The sequence below is a fragment of the Ovis canadensis genome, chromosome 7 (assembly GCF_042477335.2).
Source record: "Ovis canadensis isolate MfBH-ARS-UI-01 breed Bighorn chromosome 7, ARS-UI_OviCan_v2, whole genome shotgun sequence".
NCBI classification, from domain to species: domain Eukaryota; kingdom Metazoa; phylum Chordata; class Mammalia; order Artiodactyla; family Bovidae; genus Ovis; species Ovis canadensis.
In genome coordinates, this window is record NC_091251.1 from 42,738,797 (window position 1) to 42,752,500 (window position 13,704).

The 13,704-nt window shown below is 37.4% G+C and overlaps 1 protein-coding gene across 11 annotated transcripts in view; it reads left to right on the plus strand.

Annotated features, from left to right (window-relative positions):
- CDIN1 (CDAN1 interacting nuclease 1) overlaps positions 1–13,704 on the plus strand; it is a 243,386-nt gene that overhangs the window by 52,462 nt on the left and 177,220 nt on the right. For 8 of the 11 annotated variants that reach the window (XR_011258176.1, XM_069595989.1, XM_069595990.1 and 5 more), the window contains 3 exons: positions 4,698–4,743; positions 5,634–5,698; positions 11,978–12,038. Coding sequence is in view for 8 of the 11 variants with exons in the window: in XM_069595989.1 (XP_069452090.1) it covers positions 4,698–4,743; positions 5,634–5,698; positions 11,978–12,038 (172 nt within the window). In the remaining 3 variants the exon portion in view is untranslated. The remainder of the gene's footprint in view (positions 1–4,697; positions 4,744–5,633; positions 5,699–11,977; positions 12,039–13,704) is intronic. The other 3 variants (XR_011258177.1, XM_069595992.1, XM_069595993.1) reach the window with 1 other exon arrangement.

A 13,704-nucleotide genomic window follows, 5' to 3' on the forward strand; every position in this document is an offset into this window, starting at 1 on the left:
GGTAATGTAACATAAATGCTTAACCTTAAGCAATGGGTGTTAGCACACACTAGAACGGCAGATTAGCATGGGGATTAAGGGCTTGAGTTCTGGAATCGGAACTGGATTTTGATTTCCAATTCTCCCAGTTACCTAGGTCTTCAATTGTTTACTTCCATTAACTTCTCTTCCTCCATTTCCCATCTTTAAAATAAGAACAATAATGGTACCTACTTTAGAGGCTTGCTTTGAGGGTATAATAAAAGGCAGAGTGTAGTGTGTAGCACAAACTAGCTGTTGATATATAACTCTTAGCTCTTGCTGTAGATGGACCTGTTTTGCATATGGCTTTACATTAACCTACTAGCAAAATTAGTTAAGTGCCTGGAACAGTAACCACTTTTTTCATATATATAAAATATAAGTGGGCTTCCCTAGTGGCTCAGATGGTAAAGATCTGCCTGCAGAGCAGGAGACCCAGGTTCAATTCTTGGGTCAGGAAGATCCCCTGGAGAAGGGAATGGCAACCCACTCCAGTATTCTTGCCTAAAGAATTCCATGGACAGAGGAGCCTGGTGGGCCACAGTCCATGGGTTCACGAAGAGTTGGACACAACTGAGGTAGCTAACATAAAACATAAGTATGTTGTTGTTTAGTCACTAAGTCATGTCCGACTCTTTTTTGAGACCCCATGGACTATAGCCCACCAAGCTCCTCTGTCCATGGGATTTCTCAGGCAAGACTACTGGAGGGGGTTGCCATTTCCTTCTCTAGGGTATCTTCCCAACTCAGGGATCAAACCTGCATCTCCTGCACTGGCAGGAGGATTCTTTACCACTGAGCCACCAGGGAAGCCCGTGACAGAGGGTAGGGCATTGCTTTTATGGAAAAGCGTCCTTGACTAGTACTAAGTCATTGACCACACAGAGCCAGTGGTTTAGTTGTATTCTTTCACCGGTTTAGAAAGGTTGTATTGTACCTTGTGAGGCCTGCAAACCTAAGGCTTTTTTGGAATATCTTACTTTATCATCCTTAGTTTGACTTACTGCTTCCTGAGTTCCAGAAATAACATTGATCTTGTTTAGAGGATTTCAAGCCTATTAGAGACACTGACGTATCCTAGGTTCTAGAGCAAAAGGAGCTTGAAAGTTAAATAAAAACATTTCTTTCTTTATGGTCTTTTTTGAAGGTTAGGCACTTGAGAAAAGGAAGAATTTATAATGTGTAGTATCGTGTTCCTTAAGGTTCTGCTTGCTTTAAGTCTCCCTGGGATTCTCAACACTTTCATTCAACCCCCTGATGTCATTTTCTTTTATGTCCTTTAGGTTACTGAGCATCTTAGCTGGATGGGTCTGGAGTTCAATACAGTATGGGGCCCTGGTTTATTGCCTGTTAAGTACCTGGCATTTGAAGTCTTAAATGCAGTATAAAATGAGGGTAAAGAGTATCCCGTCAGTGTTTAAATTCTGTGAGGAAAAGTCACTCACACACAGCAATTTACGATCTCTAGGCACCTCGGTTTAGTGACGGAGTGACAGAGGAACCGTTTTAAGGAAGCCCAGTACAGTAGCTGCCAGTTAGGAAGAGGACTGCAGAGTGTAAAAGTGGACAGCCCTTCCTGAGTGTCACGTCTGTGCGGGTGCCGTCATGATGGAGCACCCTGTCGCCATGCCCTTCTTCCGTCGTGTCTCCTGCCTCCTGGGCACATAGGAGATAAAAACCTTCCCTCCCTCCCTCCCCTCCCCTCTCTTTCCTCCCTTCCTTCTTTCCTCCTCCTTTCCTTCCACCTCCCTTCTGCCTCCCTCCCTCCCCTCCTTCCTTCCTTCCTTCAAAACAAGACGTGTTATTACTCAAAAGAAGTGTGGAAGGCAGTCACTTCACGCTGTGGTCTTGAGCAGCTCAGCAGCGTCCTCAAGGACCCGAGGTCTTTCCCTCTTCTGTTGCATCGTCCTCAGTGTGTTGACTTTGTCCTCTCGTTTCCCCACTGCTGCAATATGACTTACACTGCTCCATAAGCCATTTGTCACACACCTCAGACAAGGTTTTACAGAGAGCCTGTGTAGGAGTCCACTCAGCGCTCTTCTTTTTTCAGACACCTGCAGGGTGAGGAGCTTAATCTGGAAGCATAGTATGGGGAAAAAACAGACAAAATTATCTTTGAAGAGACTTCATAATCCATTTTGGGCATGTATGCAAATTAAGTGATTATATTTTTTAATATGTATATTGAAAACACTTATATCCTAAGTGGCATGTATATGTTCCAAAGCCAGTACAGTCTTGAAATATATGAAGAGTCAGGGTATGATTTGCTGCCAAGTCACTTCAGTCGTGTCCGACTCTGTGTGACCCCATAAACGGCAGCCCACCAGGTTCCCCCGTCCCTGGGATTCTCCAGGCAAGAACACTGGAGTGGGTTGCCATTTCCTTCTCCAATGCGTGAAAGTGAAAAGTGAAAGTGAAGTCGCTCAGTCGTGTCCAACCCTTAGTGACCCCATGGACTGCAGCCTACCAGGCTCCTCCATCCATGGAGTTGTCCAGGCAAGAGTACTGGAGTAGGGTGCCATTGCCTTCTCCGAGGGTATGATTTACTCTACTTAATTCCTAAAAAATATGTGAGTGCTTAATAATATTTTAATTTTTACTTTTTTTGCATGTATATGTGGAAAGTTTCCTCTAAATCAGTTCCTGTCTGCTTTAAATGTTTTATTTTGGAGGCATGTTTTCCCATACACATGACCTCAGGACACTGTGGATGCTCAATGAAAACCACTGATGGAACTGACTGTGATATTCAAGATAAGCCTTTCAGTTCTCAGAACCATCTCCTCTCTTTCTTCTTAGCTAGAAACCATATTCTTTGTGAAATGAACGGAGGGAATGTTGAATTTATACTGTAACTAACCCTCTTGGCCACTGAGAAAATGCATTGCTTCATAGGCTATGTCCAAGACTTCAGATGAACTGAATTACAAGCTATTTGAAGATGGTTTCCTGGTTGAAGACATTATCTTGCCCTCAGTTTTGATGGTGCTTTCAACTCTTGATGAACTTCTCACTTTGAATTGTTTATTCCTGGGCTTATTCCTCTAGCTGTCTGTTAGTCTTTCCTTTCTGAGCATCTATAATTACATTTTTGTTTTATTCAGTTTAGTTTCTTCCTTGTTAGTCATTGGTCCCTGACTTGCCTGTTACATGCACATTTATTTCCATCATATTGTTTGACACAGAGACACTGACATTTTGCCCTCCATTAATTGGTTAAGATAAATATATTTTGCTGTGCAATGAGCGGTCTATTTATTGTACATAAATACCTAACATAGTGACTTATTCAGTCGTTTATAAAGATTTGGGGCTTAATTTTGCCTTTTTTGTTTTCATGAGATGGTTTTCAACAACCCTACTAGGGTCTGTGATTTGCATGTGATGCTCAGGCAAGCCAAGCACACTAGGAAGATTTTATACAGAAAACTGGCTCTTTCAAAGGTGGCTTCCATTTTTAAAGAGACATTGAAAAAAAACTGGACTATAATGAATTTATAATTTTATTCAGTCATTTCTCAGTACTTTTGGAGTTATCAAAACAGTCCTTTAGTAATTATTGATTTTCCTTGATAAACATTTTTGGCATCTTTTAAAAAAAAAAAAACACAACATATTCTTTTGTAAGCCAATAAGAATGGAAAGGGGTTAGAAACCCAAACTATAATGATATGCAAGAGATGACAATACTGACAGTGAGTAAAGAGATATGGTGTCATTGTGTTTATTTCATACTCTCTAAACTACCTTGTGATGAGCTTAAGCAGTTTCATTCATGAATAGAAAAACTTTCATTATTCACCATGCTTTGGTATACTATGAAAGTTGGATACCTTCTAGTAGGAAAATATATCAGAAATAACTAATCATTTTCAACATATGATAAGGCAACTCTATCTATAGAAGGCAATCAGAAAGAATAGCAGTGGGCTATTGATTGCTTTTTAGACAAGGGGAAAAAAAAAAAATCTGTTCCATTTCTAAATGTTAACAATTGTGAGAGGAAAATCCCCACTTGGGGAGAATGTTTTCCAGGTTGCTTCACGGCCAGGTGTTTGAGATTGTGTGGAGTCTTAGATGAATAAGGCTTATGGCAGTCTTAGGGAGCGATGTCCTCAAGGACCCCGCTTCCTGCTCTATTCAAAGCAGGCCCGTGTCGGTGGGAATGTTCCAGTGGTCTCTGCACTACTTCTAGCGAAGCGCAACGTTTTCTCCCCCGTTGAATCTGAGAGAGCTACAGAAGAGGACACCTGCCTGCTAACAAAATAAATTTCAGAATGTTGCCAGTGAATACATTGCATGTTTTCTACTGTTTATGGGATTTAACTCTTATCATTTATCAGTGGGAGTAAACCTTGCCACCTTGGGTCCCTTTTCAACATACCTGCACGCTACAGACATGATTTACAGTCATTCTGAAGTTTAAGAAAATCCAGATCATATGATGGTTTGCTTTGAGACGGTCTGCATTTCCCCCTTTCCCTTTCTCCCTCTCCTTGACCTAGCAGCAGGAAGCCTTTGTTTGAGGTGTTCATCTGGAACAACTTTTCCACACTTGTTTTCATGTTCTGTTAGATTACAGGGCAGCAGGCCTACCTTTGAAGCTCCTTTCTCTTTTGTTTCTTTGCCGTGCACTCCAGTAATTAACTTTGTCCTTCTTTTATTTGTTCCAGTCAATCGCAGGCCACTCTGCTGAGCATCTTCTCCCAGGAGTACCAGGTTAGAAGTTTTCTCCTTTGTGAGGGTTGACAGGTGCCTAATTGAATGATGAATGTCCCTTTATTTCTTTGTAATTGAACTGCCAGCTCTCTGATTGGGTTGGAGGATGTTCTCCTTTCCACATCAAGCACCGCCTGCGTCTCAGTGGAGGCCTGCCAAGCCTACCCATCCATCTGTCTAATAACATCTAGCCTTTGCTTATTTGGTGGACCTGTAATAAATTATGCTAAACCATTATTATTCTGACAATAATAATTTCCCCGTGTTGCGTGGTTCCATGTGCTAAATGTTTGCTGACTTGCACTGTCAGTGCCGCTTTCCATTGCTGACAGAGATGATGATAAATGACCACTGCTGGAGTGGCAGAAGGCAAGAGAGGCAGAAAATGGAGTCATTTATCATGAGATGACAGGTGTCAGTCAAGTGGCAAGTCTCTATGGAATTACTTTTTGTAGTTTTCAAATAAGTTGTTTTTAAGCAATGTTCTTCCTGGTTAAAAATGGCAATTGGATTGTAAAACTAAACTGCAGAGGACTTAGATGGAATTGAATTGAGGGAAAATTAATACAAAGGTTGAAAGAGGGAACAAGTTTTTCTCTGCCCTCTACAACCCTAAGCAAACTTATTTAGATTCAATTACTATGACCCTGTTGGCTTTTACATATATACTGTACCTTGCGGTACAGACTGGAGACATCCCAGCCATGCAATAGAGATTAAAATGCATAGGTTCATAGAAGAGAAGGGAAAAAATATCCGCTGCCGCCCAAATCCCCAAACTATTATTCGGTTTGCCCTTTTTGTTAGATGTGGGGATCAAGAAATATGTCATTTTTGTTCTTGAACCTGATCTGTGACACAACATAAAGATCTTTTTTATTTTGTTTCAGAAACATATTAAGAGAACACATGCCAAACATCATACTTCAGAAGCGATTGAAAGTTATTACCAGAGGTATGACCTGCCTGCCCCACTAGAGGGTATCATAATACCTATTAACTGTAATAATAATTATGAATAAATTAGATTAATAAATTGATATTCTATGTAACATTCCAAGACATTTTAAGTCTGTTATTTAAGACTTAAAGTATATTTTTAAAATTTCTCAAATACTATGTTGCATAAATTTAAAGAATATAGTGAGACTATCTTAATTTACATGTGTGTGAAATCTTTACTATGTATCCCCATTGGATGCTTGAAATTAACTGTAAGTGCATATCTTTGATAGATGCATATGTTCATGGATACGTATATCTATGTGTATATGTGAACGTTCTCAAGCCAATTTTTATTTCTCATGTAAATCAGCAAGTTGAAAAATATATTAGAAAGTAAGATTGAATTTTGGTACAGGTGTATTTTGCATGGTAGGTATTGGTTAGCCATTTTAGAAATGCAAAAAAAAGATATATATCAAGTGAGGAGAAATGGAGATATATAATAATGTACAACTGTCAGATTTTAAGAGGGGTTTATATTTTAAAAGGAAATCTTTTAATTTCAGCCTAATTTATTATAGAGTTCCCAACCTTTCTTGTTCTGAAACAAAAAGTCTTTAAAATAGCTCCTTTTTTAAAAAAAAAATTAAAAAATTAATCTTTGTAATATGAGTGAATAACTTATAATGGTAAATAATAATGATTTAAATTAAAAATTGTTGGTTGCTTTCTGAAGTATTTTAGGGACATACTGGAAAGGAAAACTGTTTGAAATGTAGTCTAAAATTATTATACTTAAGATTGGCAGAGCAGTCTTTCTATGGTGAGAATGATACCACTGACTTTAGATGAATGATTTTTATGCATGAAAATTCTATGAACTAAGTGAATATACAGATAAAATATTAGAATTGTGTTTCTGTAAAGTCATATTTTTAAAGAATTGAGAAATATTTATTGAAAAGTTATTCGAGTTAGGTTTTGAAGAAAGTATTCACTATGCCAAATGTGGTAAAAATATGTTCTGTTTTGAGTGGAAATGTCTGTTAAAGAAATATACATGCATATACACCATGCCTGCAGGCCACCCCCATCCCCCACCCCCCAACACACACATAGACACTTTTATGTCTCGGAGAATTACTCTCCAAGAAGTGTTTATAAAGTTTGAATTGACTTATTCAAAAGTCATAATCTCCTCAGTGAAATTAACATCTAAATTAAAGTCATCACCTAAATCATACATATAAAATTGAGAACGGCCCATAACATGCCATGAAACCAGCAACTGCTTTGGCAAACAGACCCTCCACAGAAAGACTGAAAAGTGGTTCATGTGTCAAAAAGTATGTTCTTATATAAAACATATAGTCTTAGGCTTTCACATAAAAGTATGGTTCTCTATCCAGACTTTAAGGCCCTGTTAACATCAACAAAGGAGAACAGAGCATTTTCTAGAAATTTGGAGATTTGCTAACAGGCCATGGGGCTGCCCTCTAATAATCTTTTTTTTTTTTTTTCATTGTATAAAGTCTGTTTTAATTAGATGATTCCTAAGATCTCTAAATACTACTTTAAAAAAAAGTTAGGTTCATTAAAGAGTATATTTGCTTTCTAAAGTATGAACATACTTTATTGGGTTATCTGGATAGTTTAGGCCAGAAACAAAAATCTTTCCTTTAAGTATGGTTACTCAAGGAACAGTTGAGTGGGTAATAATGAAAATGCAGAAACATATTTGTGTTTCTTTAAATTTTGTTAGATATAAGAGTCTCAATTTTGTGGAGTCACAATGTTTGAAACAAAAACTTGAAGTTAGGCTGTAATGGACAGACTAACAGGAAAGCAGTCTGACTCGTTTCTTACTTTATTACCGCACTTCCTTACTTTTTGGCCCACACCTTGTGCTTGGAGACAGGCTTTGTTGTTACTTTGCAGATGATTTGATCTCATAGGCCTCTTCTTCTAAATGTGCAGGTTGAATGTTTCTGTATTCTGTGTGGTAAATTGGCCCAAAAAGATTTTTGTTTTCTAGCTGATTAGCATAAAGGCAAAATTATATCAAAGCATGCTTAAGCAGTTTGACAATCTTAACAACTTATTTTTTTTTTATAAAAGTAATACTTGCCTATTGTGAAAATTAAGCACATGTGTAATGGTATAAAAAAGAAATGAATGAATAGCCTGAAATTGTGGCGTTCATAGATAAAACCACTGGTATTTTTCTTCTCGGGCTTCTGTCAATCCACTTTTACATAGATGAGGTCATACTATATATATGCAGCGGTGAATTCTGAACTTTATACTTGGAAAAATGCGTATAACATGGTATTGTTTTCAAGAAAGCTTTTTGTAAACATTTTGGTACATCATCGTATGAAGGTATCAAAGTTCATTGAAATATTCTTCCGTCACACATATATGTTGCCACTTTTCTGATATAAATAATGCTTTGATAAATATTGCGGTGCTTAAGTCTTTGCATTTTGGATTAGTTTCTCAATATTTCTGTAGATGGAATTACTGGTGCAAATAATGAACACATACGATTTTATTGTAATATAATACAGACTAGAAATAATGTAATTACAGCCTAGAAAGGTTGTAATGGTTTTATTTCTACTAGCAGTATCAGAGAATTCCTGTGTCTCTGTATTCTTGCTAGTATTGAGATGACCTCAATTCAGAATTTGAAGTCTGTATTTAAGACCATATAGTCCACAGTGTGATTCCATTGTGGTCAACTGAAATTTGAAATTACCCAGACACCAGTTGAAAATATTTTCCCTTTGAATTATTGAGGAAATATCCTCAGTTCTTCATGTTGTGCGTGTATAGACAGAGCTTGAGTGTTCATATTGAAAACAGCTCTCAATTCTTTCCCACTGTAATGATGGTATTTTAGTTCTAAACAGGAAATATACTTGGTAAAATTTATTTAGATTTCTCTAGATCGGTGCACACAGGCTTATAGGCACATGTGGGTATACACACACACACACACTCACAACTTGGTCAGATTTGCATGTTTCCTCATCAGTAGCAAAGTTTAGAAACATTGTCTCTCATCTCCTCCCTTCTCTCAACACATACTGTCCAAGGGGCTACCTTTATTAGCTTTGAAGAATCAGACCAATTAGATTTTATTCAGGTGTTCACATGGGAAAAAAAGGTTAGTTCAAATATGATATTGACATCAAATGATACAAATAGTTTCTGAAAATTTGAACCACTTTTTTGTTTAATTAGCTCCGTTTTCTTTGCACTCAATGTGTCCCGTCTGCTGTGCTAGGAACCAAGTATAAGAACCACAAGTACCTGTCCTCAGCTATTTTGTTCCCTGGGAAAGTAGCTGCAGACATGGAGATGGGTTCCAGAGATTTTTCGATATAGAATCAACAAAGGTGGTGTTCAGATGTAAGCTTAGTGAAGACTTTCGGTAGTTTTTGAAGTTTTCCCATAATAGTTGTTATAAAAATATTAAAGATTAGATAACTTTGCCTTATGTTTAAAATCAGTACATATTGTTTTTAATCTTAGATGCTAACCGCTCTTTCACACTAAAAAAATGCCATAAAATGGACCTTCTGTGAAGGTCTTTAAAGGATGGTTTCACCTACAAGTTATACATTTGTTAGTCTTCCTGTGGCAGACTGAAGGATGACATTTAGTCTGTGTTATCTATCGTTGTTTGACCAGCTCCTGTTTCTTTAAACTTAATGGAAGTATCCTATTGGTTATTACCAGGATAGTGATTGATGTAGCGTTTATGTAAAGCCATATAATTTGGATTCAAGATGACAGTTTTCTGGCACAGGCAGTGATCTGGGATCTAGCTATCCTCTTTCATTCTTTCCAGATCAACCTCTGAGAAGAGGTTCTGCTCTGGTGGCACTAGAGCCTTTCCTGGTCCTCAGATAGCCCAGGCCCGTTCCTGACATTTGCACCTACTGTTCTCTTGTTGGGAATATCCTTCCTCTGATGGCTTGCTGCTTTCCTTTTTGTCTGTTTCTACTTCAGAGTCACTTCCTTAGAGAGGGACTTCCTGAGCAGCCCATCTAATTTATATTGTGAAAGTGTTAGTCACTCAGTCATGTCCAACTCTTGGCAACCCCATGGACTGTAGCCCGCCAGGTTCTTCTGTCCATGGAATTCTCCAGGCAAGAATACTGGAGTGGGTTGCCATTCCCTTCTCCAGGGTAATCTTCCCAACCCAGGAATCGAATCTGCATCTCCTGCATCACAGGCAGATTCTTTACCATCTGAGCCACCAGGGAAACCCAACTTATGTTATAATATATGTCATTATTCCATACATTTGTTTCTCTGTCTTTCCATTGCAGTATAATCTCTGTGATGGTAGGAGCTAAAGTTTTGCTCCCTGCTGCTTCTTCAGAACCTGGAATAAGGTCTGACAACTAGTCAGCTCTCAAAATGTTTATGGGATAAGTGAATGTTAAGTGGAGAGTTGTAAAGATATCCTATTATAGGCTTAAATACCCTGACCCAGAATCAAAATGCTTAATGGATTAGTTAAGCATCTGGTTAGTTGCTCCAGTTTGATGGAACTGATTGGTTGTTTCTTGAGCAGGCCTATCAGTGCAATGGAAATTCTGTAAGTTGATTGTGAAGATCTCAGCTGACCTATTTCCCAAGGAGCTTTCTCTCAACCACACTTGCCTTGTTTGTTTTTATTTTTTGTTTTGTTTTTCCTTTGATCTTGAAATGAAAGTACTTATTTCCCAGTTAGATTCCTAAACAATTTTTTTAAAGGAAGAGCCGACAGATAAAAATGGATTTATTAGAATTACTTTGAAGTTATAATGACCCTGACACTTTTACCCACCTTAAATAATTTGATTTTATTCCACTTTGTTTATTGGAAATTATACATCTTTATAAACATACACGTAAAATAGTATAATTTAATTTAGTATTTTCTCCTGGCAGTTACAAAGAACACCTCATCTGTTGACTTTGATTTTTACTATCAAACAAATGTCATTAATTTATTCAATCAAACAGTACACTGTAGAGAAAATGTTCATACTTAATTCTATTTTCTTATCTAAAATGTTTTTAATTATTTAATTACTCATTTATTAAAGAAAAAATATATATTACAGTACAATTACCTATTATAAGCCAAGAAGTGTGCTACGCATAATAAACTGAATAAAATGAAAGTTTTCTACCTTCATGAAGCTTTCAGCCTTACAATTGGGATGTGTCTGAGGTGGACGAGTGACTCAGCAGATACAGTGTTCTGGGCTGATGGAGAGATGAACAGGGTGCTCCTCGATTGCACATTGAGGGACACTTAACATAGTCCTGGTTGTGGTGGATGAGAAAGGTGATGTGCAGGGTGGATTATGAGTTATCCAGGTGAAAGGTCAGAGTGACAAACAGTGACTAGTGATGAGGCTGGCTGAAGAGAGTAGGTAGGCACTGGATTATAAAGAACCTTACAAGAATTTTTAAGTGATTATAATTTAATTTTGAGATTTTGTATGGGGCTTTTGAAATATTTTTTTTCACCCAAAGTACTATCTTTATTATTATTTTTTTTTTAAATTTTAATATCTTTAATTCTTACATGTGTTCCCAAACATGAACCCCTCTCCCACCTCCCTCCCCATAACATCTCTCTGGGTCATCCCCATGCACCAGCCCCAAGCATGCTGAAGGAGAATGGTGTGTTCGAATTTTTGTCCTAAAAAAATCACTCTGGCATCCACGTCTGGGATGAATTTGGGGACTTTTTTGTTTGTTTGTTTTTATAGCGTTAGGGGACGAGGAGAGCTAGAGGTAATGACAGAAATCTAGAGCAGATAAGATGATGGCTTGTGTTGCCTGTTAAAGGGTTGGTGACCCACTGATGAAAAGTCTCTTCCATTCTTTTTCCCTAATCAGGTGCCAACCAACCCTGTGAACTAAAAGTAAATCAAAAGATGATATGCTTGCATGGATACTTTTTTCACGAGTAAACTTATTTCCTTCCCATGAAGTGGTTATGGTATAGATAATGCCAGGGTAATAGGGTTAGTTCTTTTGGAAGATGGGTATGCTCAGACCTCCTGCCCCCACCTTCGCTTAGTTAGTTGCCAGTGGTTTTGAGGTAAGTTGTTTTTGTTATTCTTTCCCTTCAGTGTTTTCCTGTGACAGCATCCTTGAACTAGAGCTGAGTGTGGCATTTGCCCAGGAAAAACATGTATACACAGGGGATGCTGACAAGTCTATGCTGGCCTTTTCTTGTCACTGCCTTACCATTTGGCTTTGTCTTATCTAGGTATCTGAATGGAGTGGGGGAAAATGGAGCTGCCCCAGTGCTCCTGGAGCTAGCCAATGAGGTAATGTTATTGTTGTTATTTTATTTAAACCTACATAAAACCTAAGGGGCCTGTGTAGAGTGGCTCTGCTTAGAATTATAATTAACCTTTAAAAAAAAAAAGATTTTGAGGTGCAGTAGACATTTAAATTGTTCCCTGGTCTCTTTGTACTTTTAATAATTGGACCAAGAGCTTCATGTATTAATAAATCAGTTAACTTAATTAGTCTGTTTCTTTTCAAATAAATGAGTAAACAGCTTCTTGATCTCTTATTTTGTGGGAAATTTCAACCAAACAGCTCAGGACATGCTCTTCTTTAGATGTGTTGTCTTAATTTAGTGTGAGAAATACCTGTGTCAAGTACAGAGATGTATGGCAAGACAACCCATGCTGTTACAAAAATGAGGAGAGAAATTGTATACCTAAAGATGTAACATTTACTTGACTCATTTTTGTTGTTAGCAAACTTTTATTATATTAAAAGATACATGCCTTCTAGAAGTCTTTCTTTATATGGAGAAGCATACTGTTCTTATTAACACTAAGGATGAAGTGATTTATTGAACTTATTTGTTAACTCTTATCTGCTTCTGTGTGGGGAAACAAATAATAGTCTTACATTTAAAAAAGAAAACCCTGAAGACTTCCCATGAATGAAGAAGCTGTAAAAAGTTCATAATAGTTGCAGAGAGCATACTGAAAAAATAAAATATTTAATTCCTAAACTTTAAAATATTTATCCACCGTAATAAGAGCAATACAATATTTAGTCTGACTTGGAACTGCTTATGCAAACCTCATAGGGATGGAATGAAATGTACACTGTTTTCATGTTGCATTATAATAGAAAACATAGAAGCAAGGCAGAAAATGTGTGTTTGCATTAAAGATGACTCGGTACTGTGGGCATTAACTGTTGCAGTAGCAGCAAGTGCTCCATGTAAGGAGGGCTTCTCTCACAGCTTCTGTCTGCTGTGTACCACCACAGTCAGCCGTTGAACAATTACCTATCAGTTTCTAGCAGGTTTTAATAGTCTAGGCAATGTCTGCACAATCTGATAGGATAGTTAACATATAGAATGGATGTCTCTCCTCCTCTTAGCAAAGCATGTTTTTTATTCTTTTTTTAAATTTCTAGAGCAAGGTGGTTTTTAAATGTCTCCAGACTTGAGTCAATTCTGTTAGCAACTTAAGATATCTGAGGTATAACTTATTCAGACTTTAGCGATTGCCCTTTATAAAAAAGAAGAGTGTTCTTTATGAAAAAAAAAAAAAGCATTCCTGATACAGCATCTAGAAGGAGTGTGATGCAAAAGTGATAGTCATTTTTATAGATGATGATATTGATGGCATAAGTTTTATATAGTAGCAATTTGTATTCATTCGAATTTTTAATGGATATTTCTGTTGAGCTTAGCTTATTTAGCTGACCTTAACGTCCATCTTCTAGTAATATGGAAAATTTTAACCCACTGACACATTTTCTCCATATCAATAAATCTGTTATTTACCATGAATATATAGCAGTGTTTAACCAAAAGAAATAAATCACCGTTTAAAGATGTTTCCTCTCCTTTGGCTGCAGATTAGTACAGAAATGATAGCATTTTCTGAGAGATTGCTAATGCATTAGGAAATTTTGGGAATGACTGGTACCGGATTAGGCCTCCTAAACAACCAAGCTGCC